Source organism: Pan paniscus, chromosome 1 (genome assembly GCF_029289425.2).
Source record: "Pan paniscus chromosome 1, NHGRI_mPanPan1-v2.0_pri, whole genome shotgun sequence".
NCBI classification, from domain to species: Eukaryota; Metazoa; Chordata; class Mammalia; order Primates; family Hominidae; genus Pan; species Pan paniscus.
The window spans coordinates 189,242,320-189,264,957 of NC_073249.2; the positions used below are offsets into that span (position 1 = coordinate 189,242,320).

At 42.3% G+C, this 22,638-nt stretch overlaps 1 protein-coding gene across 2 annotated transcripts in view; it reads left to right on the top strand.

The window, feature by feature from the left end:
• The first annotated feature begins 373 nt into the window (after positions 1–373).
• GNL2 (G protein nucleolar 2) overlaps positions 374–22,638 on the top strand; it is a 29,687-nt gene continuing 7,422 nt past the window's right edge. The window contains exons 1-13 of one of the 2 annotated variants that reach the window (XM_055095265.2): positions 374–745; positions 896–1,124; positions 3,011–3,095; positions 4,050–4,144; positions 6,019–6,158; positions 9,348–9,532; positions 12,916–12,982; positions 13,912–14,070; positions 14,512–14,625; positions 20,308–20,436; positions 21,165–21,269; positions 22,041–22,199; positions 22,408–22,521. In XM_055095265.2, the coding sequence (XP_054951240.1) occupies positions 1,061–1,124; positions 3,011–3,095; positions 4,050–4,144; positions 6,019–6,158; positions 9,348–9,532; positions 12,916–12,982; positions 13,912–14,070; positions 14,512–14,625; positions 20,308–20,436; positions 21,165–21,269; positions 22,041–22,199; positions 22,408–22,521 (1,416 nt within the window). In that variant the 5' untranslated portion in view covers positions 374–745; positions 896–1,060. Of the gene's footprint in view, positions 746–895; positions 1,125–3,010; positions 3,096–4,049; positions 4,145–6,018; positions 6,159–9,347; positions 9,533–12,915; positions 12,983–13,911; positions 14,071–14,511; positions 14,626–15,306; positions 15,511–20,307; positions 20,437–21,164; positions 21,270–22,040; positions 22,200–22,407; positions 22,522–22,638 lie in introns of those variants that run through there. The other variant, XM_055095267.2, reaches the window with a different exon arrangement.

Below are 22,638 nucleotides of genomic sequence, written 5' to 3' on the forward strand. Positions count from 1 at the left end.
TAAATGCCATGAAATAAATAAAACAGAATACTGTAACAGAATAACTGTGAAAGGGTGAAAGGTGGCTGATTTAGACAAGTTAGACAGGAATGAGTTCTCACAGCAGGAAGGGTCACCAGATAAAATACAGAATGTACAGTTACATTTGAATTTCAGGCAAACGATGAATACTTTTTTCGTCTAAGTATTTTCCAGGCACTGTTGGAGGTGTACTAAAGAAAAGTATTCATTTTTTTTCTCTGAAATTCTAATTTAATTTGGTGTCCTGTATTTCTATTTGCTAATTCTTGCAGGCCTACCAATAGGTGATATTTGAGCTTAGGATTGAATGACAGCTATGCAAAGATTCTGGGAAAGAGTGATTCAGGCAGAGAGAATATCCAGTGTAAATGTCAGAATAACCAGAGGGAGGGAGGTACACATGAGATTAGATAAATAGGCAGGCAGGGGCCAGATCACAGAATCCTGTAGGGATGGCAAAAAGTTTGAATCAATCTCTGTCTCTGTCTGTTTCTCCCTTCTCCCTTCCCCTACCTCTCATTCTAAGAGTGATGATAAGCCACTGGAGTTGTAAGGAAGAGAATGACACCTCCTAACGGATATTTGGCTGCTGTGTGGTCGGCAACTTTTGGAAGGACTTAGAAGACAAATTCAGAAGACAAACTTAAGCTTGTGCCACTGGCCTGGGAAGAAGCTTCTTTATTTGGAGGTGGACCCAACTGGGAGCTCTGGCCGCGCGTTCAGGGTAACTAGGCGGTTGCTATGGAGGGGCAGCTTGGCGGTTGCTAGGGCTGGAGCGGGCTGGGGCGGGCTGGGGCTCCACGCAGGGCGACGCCTAGGCGGCTGGAGCGGGGGCGGAGCCAGGAGAGTGATGGCGCGCGCCGCGCGTTCACAGGAAGTCGCTCTGAGGCAGAGTGGGACGCGAGCGGAAGTGACGTACGTCCTGCACACGTGGTCCGGCGTGGTTCAGGCGGGTCTCTTCGGCCGGGCTTGGGAACATAAAAGTTTGTTTCACCACGTAAGCCGGACCTCGCACTCCGGTCCCGGTCTCGTCGCCAAGATGGTGAAGCCCAAGTACAAAGGACGGAGCACCATCAACCCGTCCAAGGCCAGCACAAACCCAGGTACAGGCGGCAGGGCTGATCGAGGGTGGAGCTTGGAGGAAGTATAGGGAAGGAGGGTTACTCGAGTGGCATTGCTTAGAATGACTACGAGCGGGGTGGCTGTTGGGGATGAAAAGGGAAAAAGGAAAGCAATATTTGTGGTGGTTTCTTCTCAGGGGGGAACTGAGGAGGGCTCAGTGCACGCCTGGCAGGCCAAAGTGTAGTCAACTGGTCTGAAGTCAAGGAAAGTGAACACTCAGGCTGACAGCCTTGGGTCCTCTCCAGTTGAGAGATGCAGAGAAAGTCAGATTAAAAATGGTGTAGGTTGACCCATCGGGCCTTTTACACGTGATCATACTTGCCTGCCACCTTAGCTTTGACCTTTAAAATGAGAAAGGGCTTATAGTTTTGGCCCTTGGAATTATTCTATCTGGTAAAGTGCTGAGAGAACCCTACAAAGAAGTCAGTATGATCATTGCAGTAAGGCTGTTTAGGAGATGTGTGTAAGTTTTGGCGAGGTTCCACCTGTACGATTAACAAGACATCCTATGGGAGAGTTCCTTCCATTCAGGTTTAATTAATAAAACTTTGTTTTAAAATATGGTTTAGAATTTTTGACAATTTTAATGCATGTTGAATGTTTATTCCGGATTGATAATAAATTATTCACTTTGCACAAACTGGAATCTCAGAATGTTAGACCCCAAAAGGCCCTTAGAGATTATGATTTTACAGGTGAAGAGACTGAATCAAAATACAGGAAGTGGCTTGTCATAATTGCAACAGTTAGTGAGTAGTAGTAGAGCCGCCAGTTTCTACTGTTAGAGACTGTTAGGAGAGCCAATGGGCTGTGGTTTCAGCCTGTCTTCTACTGTATCACTTCAGGACCAGACAGGTGATTTAAGGGGCTCCTGGCCAGGCGTGGTGGCTCACGCCTGTAATCCCAGCACTTTGGGAGGCCGAGGCGGTCGGATCACCTGAGGTCAGGAGTTCAAGACCAGCCTGACCAACATGATGAAACCCCCTCTCTACAAAAATACAAAGATTAGCCGGGCATGATGGCGGATGCCCGTAATCCCAGCTACTCGGGAGGCTGAGGTGGAAGAATTGCATGAACCGGGGAGGTGGAGGTTGTAGTGAGCTGAGATCGCGACACTGCACTCCAGCCTGGGTGACAGAGCAAGACTCTGTCTCAAAAAAAAGATAATAATAATGAATAAATGAATAAATAAGTAAATAAAGGGCTCCCAAAATGAGAAGCTAGGCTAGTATTACCCTGTTCGTTTGTCCTTCTCTTTCTCTTTGAGATGTAAGGCAAGAATTGCTGTGTTGATTAAACAAAAATCAAACATTAAGAAAGTAAGAACACATATATCAAAATTATAGTCTCCATGGTGCCTTGCATGGAGCAGGCACTCAATATTTGTTAAACTGAGACACAGAGGTAGGTATCTTCGTGGTTAAGACCATAGATGGTGATCAAATGCTCATGTTCAAATTCTGGCTCTGCCATTTAGTAACGGTTTGACCTTGGGCAAGGTGTCTGACCACTGTGCCTCAGTTTCTCACTCCGCAGCATGGGGATAATATATCTATAGGATTATTGTATAGATTAAATCAGATGATGCCTATAATTTGGATAACACAGTGCCATCATAAGTGCTCAAAAATATTAGCTATTCTTCTCAAATACAATCCTATCGAAGATCAAAGATTGGATCAGCTTTGTCATACCATGTAGCTTCAAGTAATAATTATTGGAGCAACATATGGAGAAAGTAGAGATTTTTGTGGTTGGTGGCTTCTTACCTAATTTGGGTGAACTACTTGTTGCATTTTAAGCAATGACTTGTTGGTTATACTGGTTGGTTTTCAAATAGTGCACTGTGTACTTCTGCCTTTTGTAGATCGAGTGCAGGGAGCAGGAGGCCAAAACATGAGGGACCGGGCCACCATCCGGCGCCTGAATATGTATAGGCAAAAGGAGCGCAGGTGAGCACTGGGTGCTGTCATCCTTTCTCTTTTCCTTCATGCCCTTGACTGCTAGCTGAGACTGATGAAGCCTTTGCTGTTCTCACCCCTACTTCCTCCAAATAGGAGTTATATATTCTCAAATATAATTGTACGTGAGTGTCGTTAGGATAAAGTGTTAATTTTTGGTTAAGGGCATGGGTAGCTGGCGGTGAAATAGTGATGGTTTCACAATACTCAAAAGTAGAGGTCTTGTTTCTCACAGCCCTGACCTCCACAAATGGCGCATTAAATCTCAGAGTTAAATATGGCCAGATATAACAAAACCTACAGGACTGTAGTTAGGAAAGCCACCAGAAAATGTGTTTTTTAATGCCAAAATGTAGATCACGACATTGTGGCACTTGGACAGTCATCAAAACTCCGAGTTCTGCTGAGGTAGCCTCTACCACAGGGATTTGCTGAGTGTGGCATTCCGCTAACTGGTCTTAATTTGTTTGGTAATTAGATTCTCCATCTCCATCTGTCCTAAAAGATGTGACTAAAATACAAATGTCAAAGAACTTAATATGTGTGGTCATCTACTTTGCAGTTTGTTTTAGAATTTGGAATTCCGGCATAAATCACCCTCTACTTGAAAAATTCATTTAAACCAGCCTTTGAATAATTACCCAAAAAACTCAAGTATGTGTGTTTTTTTTTTAAAAGTAAACAGTAACCAGATTTTTTAGAACGTCACCATTAGTTGTTATTCATCTAGCAGAAATCATTACGTGCTCTGTTGCAAGAGGTTAAATAGCTTTTGGGCAATCTGTTTCAAATGTAGAAGTACTTTGTGTTTACTGGAATTGGTATTTCATGATCATTTAAAACCAAAGTAAGAAGTCCTTTTGATGGAAAATATATTCTGTAAATCAAACTTCGCTGTTGCCATTTTTCTGTTGTCAACCAATATCTGTTCTTTCCTCAATTTAGGAACAGTCGTGGTAAAATAATTAAACCCCTGCAATATCAATCAACGGTGGCTTCTGGCACAGTGGCAAGAGTAGAGCCAAATATTAAATGGTTTGGTGAGTATTATCCCCTGTTACTTTGCTCTACAAAATATATGCTGAGTGGAAACGGTTAGGATGTTTAAATGTCTAAACAGCAGGAGTTTTTGGTGAGTGAAACTGGCAAGAATTATCTGAGAAAGGGATAAGAAAAATTACTGGGAAAAGTAGTGGTGGTCGATTTAATAAATAACTTATTTTTGAAGAGTGCTCACCATTAGTAATTGTAATTGAACCCTCTTAAGCAGATAAGACCATCCTTAATGACTAGCATTCACAGACCTTAGAATGCTCATCTTAATCTTTTCTGCTTTCCTAAAGAGATACTGTTGGAGAGGTGGCCTTGTAGGTTTTGTGCATATATCCTTCAGGGTAAGTGCATTAGCCCGAAGTTCCTCTGAAACACTTCTTAATGGGGTTTTTATTTGAACTTGGGTGACAATTAAAGGGTCTCACTGTTGAACCTTCCAACAGTGAATAGAGTATCTTCAGTCTCAGGGTGATCACAGCTTCTTCCTTGGAAAACTCCCTGTCTCATTTCAGTCTGGGCTTTTAACTTTGCCCTTAGCCACTGGTAAATGTATGGGCACTTTAGATGATCAGACCCCAGTGTTTGCTTGGTGTTTGACCTCTGTCCTTGGGGGCAGGTGGCAGCTATCTTTGAGTCTCTTATACTTTCGGTGGGATACTTCCTAAGAACTGCAACACAGAAAGGTGTCAAAGAAAACTCTGCAGAGAAGCATATAGCGTGGCTGCCGGGTACTGTGACTCGATTAGACTGCCTGGGTTTGAATTCTAGTTCTGTCATTTATGTGCCAGTGGGCAAGTTATTAAGTCTGTCTGTTCATCAGTTTTCTCATCCCTAACATGAGAATAAGATGAAACCTATCTCATAAGACTGTCATGGTAATCAAATGAGTAAATACAGGCAGGGCGCAGTGGCTCACGCCTGTAATCCCAGCACTTTGGGAGGCCAAGGCTGGTGAATCACTTGAGGTCAGGCATTCGAGACCAGCCTGGCCAACACAGTGAAACCCCCATCTCTACTAAATATACAAAAATTAGCCAGGCGTTGTGGTGGGCACCTGTAATCCCAGCTACTTGGGAGGCTGGGGCAGGAGAATCCCTTGAGCCCAGGAGGCAGAGGTTGCAGTGAGCTGAGATTGTGCCACTGCACTCCAGCCTGGGTGACAGAGTGAGACTCCATCTCAAAAAAAAAAAAAAAAAAAAAAAGAATAAATATATATAAAGTGCTTAGAATAGCGCCTAGCAAATAGTGAGTATAATATAAGCATTACTTGCTACCGTCATTAACACCTTGCTGTTTTGCATTTTTGCCGCAGCATGCTGTTTAATTGAATGCTTTTCAGGGTCTCCCTCACAAGATGTTTTCCAGGTGGTGGTGCAGGGCTCTATCTTGTTCCCTTGCATGGACTCATTGGTTAATAGTCCCTTTGAATCCTCATAACCCTAAAAGTGGCTAACTGTGACTCAAATTTCAGTGTTTCAAGATTCTCTGTCTATACTGACTGATCAGCTGTGATTGGCTCCAAGTTTCTCTGCTAGATCTAGCAGGTAGTAGGACATTTGACAGATCTCAGTTCCATTCCACGCTATTTATTTCTCAGTTTCATTTAGTCAGGAAACTGGACTTGGAAAACTATTGAAACCCTTTGTGGGTCTGGGTTTGTGGAATAGTTCATAGTGTGCAAGTGCAGGAGAGGCAGTTTTTTGGTTTTTTCCTCTTTTAAGTTTGAAAACAGCTCCAAGGGATGGATGGATCAGGTGCTTGGGTAAGTGAGGGTAATTTAAAATCTTGCCTCTCACCGTGTCAGTGGAAGATGGATGCGCAAATATTAACTAAGTGGCAACATTCTTTATTTGTAAAACAGGAAACACACGTGTGATTAAGCAGTCATCATTACAAAAATTTCAAGAGGAAATGGATACAGTTATGAAGGATCCATACAAAGTTGTCATGAAGCAAAGCAAGTTACCAATGTCTCTTCTCCATGATCGAATCCGGCCTCATGTAAGATGTAGGATATCCCTGGTGATGGAATTTCCTGGGCAAACTCCATGCAGATCCCTCTCTAACATATTTGTCTTTTGTTTTTCCTTAGAAAATAGTGACTTTAATGTAGCAATGATGAACTTTCTAAGACCTCTCTTTTCACCTTTTCATGTTTAGTATGAGGTGCAGTAGTGTAGTGGATCAAGCACAGGTTTTGGAGTTGAGACCTGAATTTTAATCCTTGCTGTATCCCTTCCTGTGCCCTTAGTTGGGTTTCTCCATGAACTTTAACTTCTTTGCCTTGAAAGTATAGATAGGTCGGACACAGTGGCTCACGCCTGTAATCCCAGCACTTGGGAGGCCCAGGCAGGCGGATCACCTGAGGTCAGGAGTTTGAGACCAACCTGACCAACAAGAAGAAACCCTGTCTCTACTAAAAATACAAAATTAGCCAGGCGTGGTGGTGCATACCTGTAATCTCAGCTACTCAGGAGAGGCTGAGGCAGGAGAATCGCTTGAACCTGGGAGGCAGAGATTGCAGTGAGCCAAGATCGTGCCATTGCACTCCAGCCTGGGCAACAGGAGCGAAACTCCGTCTAAAAAAAAACAGAAAGTATAGATAACCCACCTCCTTGTGTTATTGGCTACAGATGAAGCATCTGTAAAGCACTTGGCCCATAGTGAGCACATAGCACACCACCTAATAAGAGCTAAATTGATAACAGCTATTAGTAATATTATTTATTTTGGTAGGCAAACTTGTTTTAAGTGTTAATTCCATCAAACTTTGGGACAGCGTAGAATTAGGATTGAGTTGGTAGAACTTCGGTGTTGCGTACGTTCAGCTTTTGTGAGATCCTTGAGATTTTTTCTCAGCTGAAGGAAGGGGTGCTGGTCACATTGGTTGTCAATTGCTAAAATTTGAAGTGCAGTAAGGATTCAATCTGGGTTGAGTGGAATGAGTTTCACACAGAACAAAGAAAGAATCTGTTGTTTGTCTGCTTATTTTTACTTGCATTGAATAATAAATTCCCAGAAATGTAGCCAGTACGTAAGCTTCAGTTCCAGTATGAGGAGGGGAGAAAAACATTGACATGCATACGTGGGTTAAATAGTTCAGGCTGGGCGCGGTGGCTCACGCCTGAATCCCAGCACTTTGGGAAGCCAAGGCGGGTGGATCACGAGGTCAGGAGATTGAGACCATCCTGGCTAACACGTGAAACCCCGTCTCTACTAAAAATACAAAAAAAATTAGCTGGGCGTGGTGGCGGGCGCCTGTAGTCCCAGCTACTCAGGAGGCTGAGGCAGGAGAATGATATGAACCCGAGAGGCAGAGCTTGCAGTGAGCCGAGATTGCGCCACTGCATGCCAGCCCAGGCGACAGAGCAAGACTCCGTCTCAAATAAATAAATAAAAATAAAATAGTTCAAAGAAAACTGTTTACTTGCAGAACAAAATAAAAACCAAGGCCTGGTTATTGCCTCAGGTTTTGTCAGTTATGTTTTGTTTTATGATGCACTAGAAGAATGGCACCTATTAGTAGAATGACTGTTTTCTTTCAGGGGAACACATGAGTGTAATTCATGAACCACAGACAAGTTGCTCATTTCCCTTGTTCTCTTTGTCTGTTCTCCCTAAAGCCATCTTTTAAGCAACTATTGAATCCTGTTTATGAGAAGAACAGAGAGGTTCTGTGATGGATTTATTACTTCGTTGCCTGTACTTGTTGTCAGTGCTTCTAAAATTCAGTGTTTAAATATCTGGTATGTAGAATGAAGGGTGTGCAGTTGCACCAGTCAGCTTCTTTGTTGATGCAGAAAGCTGCTCAGAGTAATTGATGAGTTTTCTGCTTTGGCCTTGAAAAACCTTAACTATTTTATTTTAGTGTAATATCTATTACTTATAAAATCTAATTCTGAGATTATTTTGCACAGTGGAGTTAGATCAGATACGCATATTCATCTATATGTGTTTTAGAACTACTGTATTTCTGTAGCAATACAGTAAGAGTACTGTAACTTTGCATATGTGCTTTATATACTGTATATTACTGTGTTATACTTACTAATGTGTAGGTTTATAGACATAAAGCCTTGGGTACTGTAACTTACAGGTTAAGAGATTTTGAAGGATAATTTTGGTCACACTTGATTTTACCCAGTGACATTAGACCCTATTTCCCATGTAAAATGAGCTGCTTCTGTTTGGGGATGCTCCCGAGTGGAACGTAGTGACTAAAACTAAACTGAGTTGTGGGTTAGGGCATCTGAGAAAATGATAATAGTTTAAGGATCTTTAGAAGTTGGAAGAGGGGATCTGTTAAAGTTCAGAAACCATGGGGGCTGCTGCATCATCCTCACAGCTTTTGGTAGTGGTGCTTACGGAGGAGCTTGTACTAGGGGGAAAAGGGTGATTTTTTTTTTTTAATTGTCTGCAGGCTGTTAACATTCTGTTATGTGATAGATCCCAACTCTTTTATCTTGCTTCAGAAATTCCTATGCCTGTAACTCCTTTACAGGCACATCAAGTTCTAGTTAGTATCAGGTTCCTTTTATCACATCTAAACTATTATTTTGGACTTTTGCTAGATGTTTTTCATCTGAAGACTTGCCATGTGCATTTAATAAAAATGTTACCTAAATTAGGGAAAATGTTATCTGAAACTAAAATGCATCTTACAAAACAAGCAATTCCTTTTAGCCATGAAAGAAATTAACTTCCAAGAAAAAGTTGGCATTTACAGTTGGTTTAAAAAAAACTCACAAATTTGAGTATGACTGTCCTTGACAAAATCTATGAATTTGGCGAATTTTATGCTCTTGTTTGAAAGCTATAAAAAATGGTGGAAAAGATTAATTTTCACCACTGTAGCCTTAATTACATTTGACTGAAATTTATGATAAATGAAATAAAGCAGAGTTTTTGGCAAGTTTTTGTACAACTATTCATATTTACTTTGATTATTTGTATTACTTTTGTATTTCTCCAAGGAAGCTTACAGAACTTCAGAATAAGGGAACCAGTGTTTGTGCCATTTCAACAAGTAATTCTGATTAGAAACCAGACTGAAACCATGTCTTACAGATTTGGGTATGGGTTGAACCTTGGAAAAATAAAATCAGAAAGTCTTTCCTAGGTGGGTGTTGAGCTTTTTGCTTTTCCTCAGTGCTTTTCTTAGTTTTACCTGTTATTCTCCTTTCTCTTCAGAACTTGAAGGTGCACATTCTTGATACTGAAAGTTTTGAAACTACATTTGGCCCTAAGTCACAGAGGAAACGGCCAAACTTATTTGCAAGTGATATGCAGTCTCTTATCGAAAATGCTGAAATGTCCACTGAGAGCTATGACCAGGGCAAGGATCGTGATTTGGTAACTGAAGACACTGGTGTGAGGTACAGTTTTTTTTTTTTTTTTTTTTTTTTTTTTGAGATGGAGTCTTGCTTTGTCGCCCAGGCTGGAATGCAGTGGTGCGATCTTGGCCCACTGCAACCTCCGCTTCCCAGGTTCAAGCAATTCTCCTGCCTCAGCCTTTTGAGTAGCTGGGACTACAGGTGGATGCCTCCATGCCCGGCTAATTTTTTGTATTTTAGTAGAGACAAGGTTTCACCGTGTTGCCCAGGCTAGTCTTGAACTCGTGAGCTCAGGCAATCCACACTCCTTGGCCTCCCAAAATGCTAGGATTACAGGTGTGAGCCACTGCACCCGGTCGAGGTACAGTTTTGAAGTTCATGCAAATCTCATCATTTGCTCTTCTGCAGCAAAACATTTTCTTTCAACTTATTTTGCCTGTGTGAAGCTCAGTGCTTTAACTCATATATGGAGTTATCTTCTTCCCTCAGACTGGAGACATTGGTGAAATTGGGGCTAGACTGAAGATGTCTAAGGTGGCTTGATTGACAAAGGTCTCTCCTCATCCCCAAAATAAATAACAGTTTTTCATTTATAATAGTAATACACCAGTCATAGACAAATTAGGAAATATAGTTAAGTTGGAAAATACAACAAAAAGAACATAACTCATGATCCCATTGCAGATATTAAGCATTGTTAATGCCTCTGTGAATATCGGGGCTTCCTTAACTGGAGGTCTCTGAGTTCATGGATGGCCTGTAAGGTTTCTTTGACTCTTTGAAGAAAATGTGGAAAATTTGTGAGCATACATAAAGGCAGTAGGGTTTTGTGTTTTTTGTTTTTGTTTTGGGGAGGAGGAGGAGGAGAGGAAGTATCTATAACTTTAATCATATTCTCGTAGGGATCCATACTCAAAAGGAGAATCAGTCACCGGCTGGCTGCAGTGGCTTACCTGTAATACTAGTTTTTTGGGAGGCTGAGGCAGGAAGATCGCTTGAGCACAGGCGTTTGAGACTAGCCTGGGCAACATAGTGAGACCTTGTCTCTACAAAAAATAAAAAATTGGCTGGGCATAGTGATGTTCACCTGTAGTCCCAGCTACTCAGAAGGCTGAGGTGGGAGGATCACTGGAGCCCAGGAATTTGAGGCTGCAGTAAGCTGTGATTATTAGGAATATATTTCTATGTCAGTACATAATCAACAATAATATAATATTTATTGTCAGAGTAGTATTTTGTTTGTTATGGCCAGTCTCATTGTTGGACATTTACACTGTGTATAGTTTTTCCTTACGGTGAACAACACAAGGATGAAGCATCAATGTGACCGCAACTTTTTCATCCTTAATTATTCCCCAAAGATAAATTCTTACGGAGCAAAGCATGATATCAAAAGATATGCATGCTTTTTGATAGGCAGCTGCCACATTGCTCTTGAGAAAGGGTTTAATTTCATTTCCCTTGGGTAGTGCTAGAAAGCTCTCATTCTCGTCCATCTCATGTCTCTTAAATGAAGTGGAGGTTTTGCTGTCTTAGTGAAGAGGCATTGTCCTTTGACTGCATCAGTGTTATTACCTCATTGCTATTGTCAGCCCATCTTCAAGCATTGGGCCACCTAGAGATAAAATGTCAAACCATTTGAGGCCAAGCAAAAAGAGGCAGTGAGTTCATTTATTTGTTCTTAGAATTATTTGAACTTTCGTTGGCTTTGTATTCTGCCGATTTGAATTTTTCCTTCCACAACAGTTATAGTAGGTAATGCAGTAAAGACAAAACTATTTTTGTTTACCTTGGGTAAATGTCCTAGAGACTAGTAAATAAACAGATTCTAAACCTTATCAGAAAAATACTGCTGTATATGGGAGCTATGGAGTATAGGTTGTGATTCAGGTCCTGCCAATTCCATTTTATAATTCTCTGTGACATACTGCCTAATTCAGTCATGCTTTTTTTTAGTTTAATGTTTTATTGTGGTAAAATATATGTAACAAAAAATGTGGCCAGACGCAGTGGCTCACACCTGTAATGCTAGCACTTTGGGAGGCTGAGGCGGGCGGATCACCTGAGATCAGTAGTTTGAGACCAGCCTGACCAACATGGTGAAACCCAGTCCCTACTAAAAATACAAAAATTAGCTGGACGCAGGGGCGCACACCTGTAGTACCAGCTACTTGGGAGGCTGAGGCTGGGGAATCGCTTGAACCCGGGAGGCGGAGGTTGCAGTGAGCCAAGATCGCACCACTGCATTCCAGCCTGGGCGACAGAGCGAGACTCCGTCTCAAAAAAAAAAAAAAAAAGTACTCTTCTAACCATTTGATGTGATCTCGGCTCACTGCAATCTCTGCCTCCCGGGTTCAAGCGATTCTCCAGCCTCAGCCTCAGCCTCCCGAGTGGCCAGGATTACAGGTGCCCACCACCATGTCTGGCTAATTTTTTTGTATTTTTAGTAGAGACAGGGTTTCACCATGTTGGTCAGGCTGGTCTCGAACTCCTGGCCTTGTGATCCACTGCCTCAGCCTCCCAAAGTGCTGGGATTACAAGTGTGAGCCACTGTGCCCAGCTCTTCTAACCATTTTCAAGTGTACAGTTTAGTGATACTAAGTTCATTTACATTGTTGTGCAGTCATTGCAGCTATCCATCTCCAGAACTTTTTCATCATCCCAAACTGAAACCCTGTACCCATTTAACACGAACGGTCCGTTTCCCCTCTCCCCCAGCCCCTGGTAACAACATTCTACTTTCTCTCTCATGAATTTGACTGGTTTAGGTGCCTAATATAAGTGGAATCATACAGTATTTGTCCTTTTGTGTCTGGCTTATTTCACTTAGCATAATGTCTTCAAGGTTCATTCGTGTTGTAGCATGTGTCAGAATTTTCTTCTTTTTTTTTTTTTTTAATTAATTATTTTTTGAGACAGGGTCTTGCTCTGTCACCCAGGCTGGAGCAGTAGCCTGCTCATGGCTCACTGCAGCCTCAACCTCCTGGGCTCAAGGAGTTCTCCCACCCCAGTCTCCCCAGTAGCTGGGACTACAGGCATGCACCACTATGCCCAGCTAATTTTTGTATTTTTTGTGGAGATGGGGTTTTGCCATGTTGCCCAGGCTGGTCTCGAACTCCTGGGCTCAAGCAGTCTGCCCTCCTTGGCCTCCCAAAGTGCTGGAATTACAGGTGTGAGCCACTGAGCCAGCTGGAATTTCCTTCTTTTTTAAAGTTGAATGCTATCTTGTGTATATATGTGCCACATTGTGTTTATCCATTTATTTGTTGACAGACATTTGGGCACACTTTTTAAATTCAGTTTGTTTCTGGTCCATCTCCAACTGGGTTTGATACTGTTTCTTTTGGTACATTGACTTTACCCTAAAGCATCCTTTTAGTCTTGATGGTGCTTCAGTTGCTCATTTGGGGTGCTTTCTTATTTAGAAATGAAGCTCAAGAAGAGATCTATAAAAAGGGACAGTCCAAAAGAATATGGGGTGAGCTCTACAAGGTAAGACTCCTAAATTCTCTCCCATTGAGTGGTTCCTTGGGCTTTCATGATTTTGTAGAAGAAAACTAATTTTGATATATTGAAGCTCTGTTGCGCAGAGTACAGGCACCACTGCCTGTTCCATCCTCTTCCTCCTACAAAGAAACTCGGAAGGCGTACTACCATTGATCTAGGTAACTGCATTTTTTAAAGTACTTGTATAAGAGTAACAGCTATCTTTTATTATACAATCACATATTTATTACCTGTCAGTATTTTTTAAGATTTCCTGCCAAATTTATCATGCCTAGTTAAAGTCACATGCAACATTTTAAGTTATTTAGTCCACCCCTCTCCTTTTATCGATGAGGACTCCTGTCTAGAAAGGTTTAATGCTGTACCTAGCTCGACTAGCTTGTTAGTGAAGGAGGCTTTGTATATCTTGATTTCTGATCCAATGATCTTTAACCGGCAGAGGTTTATGTCCATGCACTAATAATAACCTTCAGAAGAAAAATTTTCAAGTATAATCACATAATTAAATAGTAACATGATAGGAAACTAGTACCGTGAAGGCAAGCTAAACTTTGTAGTTTTTTGTGAAATACACAAAACCTATAATATTACAAACTTAAAGATAATATTACAAACTTAAAGATGTCTAAGAAGTAAATGATTTAGTTCAATAATCCATAGTAGTTAGGAAATAAGTTGAGTTTCATCTAAGCTAGTTTTTCTGTTTTAAATTCAGCAGGTTTCAAAAGCCACAGGATGAAAAACTTTTGAATTCTGATCACTGGGCCTTGAGATTAGCTACAACGAACTCTGCCCAGAGACTGTTTTGAAGTTGTCTCTAAATATTATTATTTTATTTTTCCCAGACTCCCTTAAATATCATCCCTCTTTTATTTGTACTGTAGCAAACCATTTTTGCCTTTCTGAATTTTCAGGTGATAGATTCATCAGATGTTGTAGTTCAAGTTCTTGATGCTAGAGATCCAATGGGTACTCGTTCCCCTCACATTGAAACTTACCTGAAGAAGGAAAAACCTTGGAAACACCTCATTTTTGTACTTAACAAATGTGACCTTGTTCCAACCTGGGCAACAGTAAGTACAACTACTAAACCAGAATAGACTATTAAGACATCTGTTAATAAGTCAGTTGTAGGGCTTTTAGGCTAAAGTGTTGTCCGGCTGAGATTGTAGTAATGGGAGTGCTCTCATTGGAAACACGGAAGTGTGCTCATTGATAGTGGGCAGAGGCACCAGGAGACGGCTTCTGAGGCCACTGTCTGCTTCACATTATGCTCCATTAATTGCATTTAGTAACAATGAAGACATTTTTTGGAATATTGTTTTGTATTTATAAGACAGAAGAACAAAGCATTAACCGTTATACTTGGAAAAAACATTTCAAAGAATTATAGCTAACATTTTCCTTAGACAACAGTATATTTGAAACAGTTCTGTAATTCAAGCTCTGATTCTTCCACATAATGTAAATAAATGTACTGCAGTTTACCAAAATGTTTTCATCTCTCCTTCTAGAAACGGTGGGTTGCTGTCCTCTCCCAGGATTATCCAACACTTGCTTTCCATGCAAGCCTTACTAACCCGTTTGGCAAGGGAGCATTCATTCAGCTTCTGCGGCAGTTTGGAAAGGTATTGAGCCCTGATCTGTTTCTCCTGGAGTTGTGTAGCTGTGAGTTGGTATAAGAATCTGTCTTGCCATGGCATAGCAGAAAGTTACCAACTTCTTAGCCGGACGTGGTTGTGCAGGTCTGTAGTCCTAGCTACTCAGGACGCTGAGGCAGGAGGATTGCTGGAGCCCAGGAGATCAAGGCTACAGTGAGCTATGATGGCACCACTGCACTCCAGCCTGGGTAACAGAGCAAAACCCTGCCTCTAAAAAAAAAAAGATGTGGCCGGGCGCGGTGGCTCACACCTGTAATCCCAGCACTTTGGGAGGCCGAGGCAGGCAGATCACAAGGTCAGGAGTTTGAGACCAGCCTGGCCAATATGGTGAAACCCTGTCTCTACTAAAAATACAAAAATTGGCCAGGCCTGGTGGCACACACCTGTAGTCCCAGCTACTTGGGAGGCTGAGGCAGGAGAATCGCTTAAACCTGGGAGGCGGAGTTTGCAGTGAGCCGAGATTGCGCCACTGCACCCCAGCCTGGGCGACAGAGCGAGACTTCTCAAAAAAAGAAGAAGAAGAAGATGTAAAAACTTCCAGAGATGTAAAAACTCACAGAGCATCAGGATTATAAGAGATTCTGAAGTGTTTTCTTGCTCAGCCTTTGCCCCCATCCGTGACCAGTGTTGCTTCCATTTCTGCCACAGCCCTGGCACCTGACGTTCCACGCTCTGCTGGGCTTTCCAGGCCTGCTGTGCGTCCTCTGCCCATGGAGCCCATGCAGCTTCTATCTCCTCTGGTTGGAGAGGGCCCTGCCAAAATTCAAGCTTCAGATCCCTGGTCAGACGTCAGCTCCTGAGGGAAGCCGTGGAACCAGACTACCCTATCAAATTCTTAAAGCTTCATGTTCTGTACCTGTCATTTTGAATTTGTATATTTAGTTAATTCTACCTGGCTTCTAACAAAAGACACATGTCTGCTGTCCCACCCTTCCCCACTTTACAGAAGCAAATGCTTCCAATAGCCATTAGTTCTGTTATTTTCCTCCATATTTTTAGTACATGCTTATGATTTTATTTTCTTCATCTGTGCCCACCCCTCACCCCCAGTTTAAGATGCTTATTAATTTCTTACTATGGAAAATGAGGATTTGCTATCTTATAGCCATCCTCTCTCCGTATGTACTTCCCCCTGTATTGTTAGATGCCAATGTTGGGTTACAGTATTATTCATTCAGTGTTGGTTGGTTGTTGTTGTTTTAACTTGGAAAGGAGAGCTTTATTTCTCATAAAGGGTTGCAGCCTGCAGGGTGGCCACTCTAACAGGCTGAGAAGAGTAGTCTTGGCCATTCAGTCTTTACATTGTCATGACTGTAAAATATTAGTCACAGCTGATCCACATGGTGTGCTATGAGTATAATTCCTTTCTGATCGAAGCTTTTAATTTCGCTAGTGTTACTTTGCTGTGTTCTATTTGTATCTGTCACTGTCATACTACCAAATTCTCTGATACAGTGGGAACTGTCAGAGCTTCCAGGCAGCACAGGTGGTTCCCTTCGGTGGCCAGCACTCCGTCCTCCGCAGGGCTGGCCGCTCTCCAGGCTGCTGCAGCGTCGTCTTTCTGGGATTTCCTTTCACTGTCATCCAGAGAATTCCCATGGCTGTTTTCCTGTATGGGACCTCTTATTTATAGGACCTCTTTTCTTCTTTTCTGGTTTACTCCTTTCTTTCCATGGGACATATTTTCCAAAAGTTTCCTGAGAAGGAATACTTGGAAAGAACATTTTTTTGAGATACGCCTTGCGTTCTGAAAATATCTTTATTAAGATCTTTATTCTACCCTTTATGCTGTTTTTCCTCAGAATACTGAAGTTACCACTGCACTGTCTTCTGACTTCTGAGGAATCTGAGGCCATTCTGACCCCTCATACTTTGTGTGGCTGTGATTTCTTATTTTGAGACAGGGTCTTGCTTTGTCACCCAGGCTGGAGTGTGGTGGCGCAACCATAGCTCACTGTAACCTCAAACTCCTAGGCCCAAGCGATCCTCCTGCCTCGTTTTGGCCTCCTGAAGTGCTGGGATTACAGGTGTGTGCCACCACGCCCAGCCGATCTTTTCTTATTCTAAAATTTAAAATTTCTCTTGTTCTAAAATTTCACAGTGGTGTGTCTTGAAGTGGGCCTTTTATTGCTCAATGAGCTTGGCGTTTGATGAGACTTTAGTCTGATATTGTCTTACATTATTTCTTTGAAATTTTCTTTCCTCCCTCAGTTGTCTGTATTCTTGTTCAGAAATTTGCTTTTACCTCCTGGTTTAATTCTTGATTTATATTTGCTTTCTTTTTTTTTTTTTTTTTTTTTGAGGCAGAGTCTCACTCTGTCACCAGGCTGGAGTGCAGTGGTGTGATCTCGGCTCACTGCAGCCTCCGCCTCCCGGGTTTAAGCGATTCTCCTGCCTCAGCCTCCCGAGTAGCTGGGACTGCAGGCACACGCCACAACGCGCAGCTAATTTTTGTATTTTTAGTAGAGACGGGTTTTCACCATGTTAGCCAGGCTGGTCTTGATCTCTTGACCTCGTGATCTGCCCGCCTCAGCCTCCCAAAGTGTTGGGATTACAGGCATGAGCCACTGCACCTGGCCTATATTTTTTTTCTTTTGGTACATATATGACATTTTCCTCTATTTTCTGGGTACTTTTTTTTTTTGTGAGACAGAGTTTTGCTCTTGTTGCCCAGGCTAGAGTGCAATGGTGCGATCTCGGCTCACTGCAACCTCCTCCTCCCAGGTTCAAGCAATTCTCCTGCCTCAGCCTCCCGAGTAGCTGGGATTACAGGCATGTGCCACCACACTTGGCTAATTTTGTATCTTCAGTAGAGACGGGGCTTCTCCGTGTTGGTCAAGCTGGTCTCAAACTCCCGACCTCAGGTGATCCGCCCCCCTCGGCCTCCCAGAGTGCTGGGATTAGAGACGTGAGCCACTGCTCCCGGCCACTTTCCTTGTTTTGATCATCCAGCTGCCCAGTCACAAAATTTATTTTGCCAGTTGCTTTTAATTTTTAATTTCTGAGAGCTCTTGTTGAATTCTGATTTGCTCTGCCTCCTTTTACATCTTATTTCACAGTCACAGTATCTTCTCCCTAAGAACATTAATGACGTTTTGAAATTTTCCTGTCTGCATTGATTCTGTTACCTCCAAATTTTTGTGGGTTTTTTTGTGTTTTCTGCTACAGTCACGCTTAAACATTTTTTCTTTTACTTTAAAAATTTTTTTGAGACAGGGTCTTGTTCTGTCTTAACCCAGGCTGAAGTGCAGTGGTGCGATCATGGCTCACTGCAGCCTTGACCCGCAAGTAGAGTCAACTTAAATGTTTATTCTTGGTTCTTTATTTATATTTAAGAGTAAGGCATTAGGCCAGGTAGAGTGGCTCATGCCTATAATCCCACCACTTTGGGAGGATGAGGCAGGCAGATCGCTTGAGCTCAGGAGTTCTAGACCAGCCTGGGCAATATGGCAAAACTCCATCTCTACAAAAGATAGAAAAAAATTAGCAAGGCATAGTGGTGCACACTTATGGTTCCAGCTACCCAGGAGGCTGAGGCAGGAGGATTGCTTGAGCCCAGGAGACAGAGGCCGCAGAGAGCTGTGATTATGTCACTGTACTTCAGCCTGGTTGACAAGGGAAGACCCTGTTTCAAAAAAAAAAAGAGTAAGGCATTAAAAAGCTGATAGGTTCTTTTTTTTCTCCATGGAGTGGCCTTGTTGACTGATAGACTTCATTGTAAGGTGATTAAATAGGGACTCTAATTTAATTTAATTTTTTTTTTTTTGAGACGAAGTCTTGCTCTATTGCCCAGGTTGGAGTGGAGTGGCCTGATTTAGGCTCACTGCAATCTCCGCCTCCTGGGTTCAAGCAATTCTCCTGCTTCAGCCTCCCAAGTAGCTGGGAGTACAGGCAAGCACCACCAGACCTGGTTAATTTTTGTATTTTGAGTAGAGTCGGGGTTTCACCATGTTGGCCAGGCTGGTCTCAAACTCCTGACCTCAAGTGATCTGCCCACCTCAGCCTCCCAGAGTTCTGGGATTACAGGCATGAGCCACTGTGCCTGACTGGGACCCAAATTTTTTGTTGGGAGGACATCCTGTAGATACCAGTGTCTGTAGGTCTTTTTTCTTGGGCTTGTGAGTTTCCCCAGAAGAGAATCTTTCAATCTGTAGCTCTAGGGGTATAGAATCCTGGCTGCTAGAGTTGTGGGAACTCAGTGGGAATAGTAGACTGGGCATCTCACTATTGAATACTTAGATTTTCAATTAATCATTCTGGGAATACTGTTATTATCTCTAAATCCAGGATCCCTTTCAAGTCTGAAGATTACAGATACTTTCAAACATGTGACATTTCAAAAAATCCAAAAGCCACTTTCATAGGCCCTGGATTTCTTTGAGAGTAGAGAAGTTGTGTGCCCACCCTGAATGAGGGAGGGGATGGAGAAGTGTGGCTGCTTTGGCAGACTATCTGCTGGTCCTTGTTTTCAGCCCTATCTTAAGAGGGATCTACCACCAATTCCCAGTGATTCCCAATGAATCTCTGTGATTCATTGTCATTATTATTGCTGGATCTTTAGTTTTTCTATCTTTACAACCACTTAGCTTTTATATTTTGTAATGGGCCAAGTTTGATACTACTTTTAAGCATCTAGTATTTTGTTTAACATCACTTTAGTTTTTGTTGTCTCATCTCCATCTTATTCTCTGGTTCAGTATGTTTGGTTCTATTGGTTTAAAAGTGTTAATGTCCACTGCTGTCATTCTAGTGGAGTTGGTGAGGGAACGGGGTTAGCACGTATGTTCAGTCCACCATCTTTAATCAGAAGCCTCCATTCGTTTGTAGGCCCTCTTCTTGATAGCAAGCTCTGCCTTTTTGAGACTTTCACCCTGTAGTCGTAACTTTCAAGGTTGCTTTTTTTCTTTTGTTATTTATTTTTGGCAGTGGAAATGCAGATGTATTATGCAAAGAAAAGGAGGGGTGAGTTGTGGGATTGTCCAGTTGATGAACCTGTTCATATTCTTTTTCCCGAAGATGTTTTATCAGTAGATGGCATTGTTCTAAATCAGTGACTAACAAGCTGTTTTTCTTCTTTTGTTTCTTTTTTTTTTTTTTTTGAGACTGGAGTCTCTGTCACCCAGGCTATAGTGCAGTGCATGATCTTGGTTCCCTGCAACTTCAGCCTCCCAGGTTCAAGCGATTCTCCTGCCTCAGCCTCCCAAGTAGCTGGGATTACAGGCTTGCGCCACCATGCCTGGCTAATTTTTGTATTTTTAGTAGAGACAGGTTTCATGATGTTGGCCAGGCTGGTCTCGAACCCCTGACCTCAGGTGATCCGCTCTCCTTGGCCTCCCAAAGTGCTGGGATTACAGGCGTGAGCCACTGTGCCAAGCCTTCTTTTATTTCTTGACCTACATACTTTTAACCTTAACACATACAAGGATAATTTCACTTGCATGACTGAGGAAATGACTCACCTCTGATTTATTAATAAGCATATGTATCCAGCTTACTCAGATTATGTAGGTGGTGTGTATCTAGGCTTCAGATCAAGTTGTATCAACAGTTTTGCACTGTATTCTTGATATTAACAGAGTAATACAACCTACTTGTCCAAAGGGATATATATGACTGCATGTATGTGCTGTGTATTCTCTCTTTGAACAGTTGCACACTGACAAGAAACAGATCAGTGTTGGGTTCATTGGCTATCCAAATGTTGGCAAGAGCTCTGTGATAAATACATTGCGTTCTAAGAAAGTTTGCAACGTGGCTCCCATTGCAGGTGAAACAAAGGTACGTTGGGCGCAGGGTGACCTTACTTTTGCATATTTTCTTTTCATAGAGAGTGATTGTTTAGGACTTGTTGATTTCTCTCTGCTTCTCTTGAATGCAGACCACCATTAGGAGTTTAGCTCACCATATAATAGTTTGGAACGTATCAGAGTTGTTTCTGCCCACTTTGATAAGACTGAGAGTATTTTATATGCCCCCGTGTGGCTTTGGCATGTGTTAGTTAATGTGATTCATATTTAGATCTGTTTTAAATTATCACTCCAGCCTTTTATTTTGCTAAACAAAACTAACCCAAGAATATTTGATGCCTGGGTTAAGAAGCCTCAACCTTAAGGTAGGTTCTGAAAGTTGGGGGTCATGTCCTAGAACACATAGTGGGGAACAGCATGGTTTTGCTTAAAGGCAATGAGGTCAAGCAGTACTAAGCTCTCAAGAGTACTTCTAAAACTCAGGAAAGGTTCACTGGGTATACTTGCACAATACTAGATGGAAATCCTGTCTCTGTGTTGTTTTTAGACTCTTAGCTGATGGAAACTATAGTTTACACTTAGTGGAAGTATCTTGTGCACGGCACAGATGAGAGAGTTAGTAGCTTAATTACTTAGCGCGTTGCTTTTCTTTGACTCACCCCTTCCTCCTTTCCAGCTTCATACATGAGCATCAGGGGTTTGTGAAATTAGACTCTTAGTGTTTGATACAGGACATCTCTGACTTTTTTCTGACTTCAGGTCTGGCAGTATATTACTTTGATGCGTCGGATATTCCTGATTGACTGTCCAGGTGTGGTTTACCCCTCTGAGGACTCCGAGACAGACATTGTGCTAAAAGGAGTTGTGAGTATTTGGCCCTGATAGGCTGTTTGTGTTTGCGGGGGAGTGTTCTATAGGGAACCCTGGATACCTTTCCTTTTTACTTATTAAGAAGGCAGTTTGGGGTCAGCCTGTCTGACCAAACTTTAGGAACATGATGCTGAACAGCAGCCTCTCAGCATAAGCTGTTTGAGGAATTAGTGGAACCATGGGCATATCTGGTCAATATCATCCCACAAAAGAGTTTGTAGTTTACACACAGGATCCAAAGGGAAGCAGGGCCTGTTTATGCTTAGCGATAATTCGTCTTCGTGGGTTTATGGGTTGAGTCATTTTGGAACCCAGTCATTTCCTCACTTGTTTCTGAATACGACTGAAAAACTGTAAATGGTTCCACTTAACCTTGACCATGCTTCTGGCTATACATCCTGTACACATTCCTCCTCTCCTTTCTTAAACTATTCCATTATTTTTGTATCCTGGGATGGGCAGGCTTTTAACCATTTCTGCAAGTGAGTAACATGAAGCATTCCAAGTTTAAACTGTGGCAGCCACACAGTTAGTTTGTGGTGAGTGGGGATTAAAGCTGAGTTCTGGGCTCCGTGGCTATGGTCAGCTTTCAGCAGTGCTCCTTGCAGCTGACCATGTCTAGCCCCCTCAGAGACAGGCTCCTGCCAATCTCCACGAGCTTTGTGATGTTGAAGTCTATTTTCAAATAGTGCTGCAAAGGACACTGGGAACTTCACTGCTTCCACAACAAAGTTTGTAAGTGAGAGATTTTCTATTAACATTTAGGTTCAAGTAGAAAAAATTAAGAGTCCTGAAGACCACATTGGTGCTGTACTTGAACGAGCAAAGCCAGAATATATCAGCAAAACATACAAGATTGATTCTTGGGAGAATGCTGAGGACTTTCTTGAGAAGCTCGCTTTCCGGACTGGGAAGTTACTAAAGGTGAGCCGGCGTTTGTGAGAATTTAGACTGATACTTGTCACAAGCATGTATGTATATGATATGGGCCTTTTTTTGGTATGCATGTATGAGCAGTGTGAAACTTGTCACTTAAGTGATGATGAACCCCTGGGACAACTGAAATACCCCCAAAGTGGTAGGTGGTTTTGGTCCTTTGAATTTAATTGGGAATCTCTTTGTGACCTTTCAGGGTGGAGAGCCCGACTTGCAGACTGTGGGTAAGATGGTCCTCAATGACTGGCAGAGGGGCCGGATTCCTTTCTTTGTCAAGCCACCCAATGCAGAGCCACTTGTGGCCCCCCAGGTAAGAGCAGGGTGGGCCCACCTCTGGGGAGCATGGGTCCTGACCTAGATTTGGTGTAGCTTGTGATTGTCTCTCTTCATAGAGCATGTATTCATTCAGCTGCGGTGTCTCTCATTT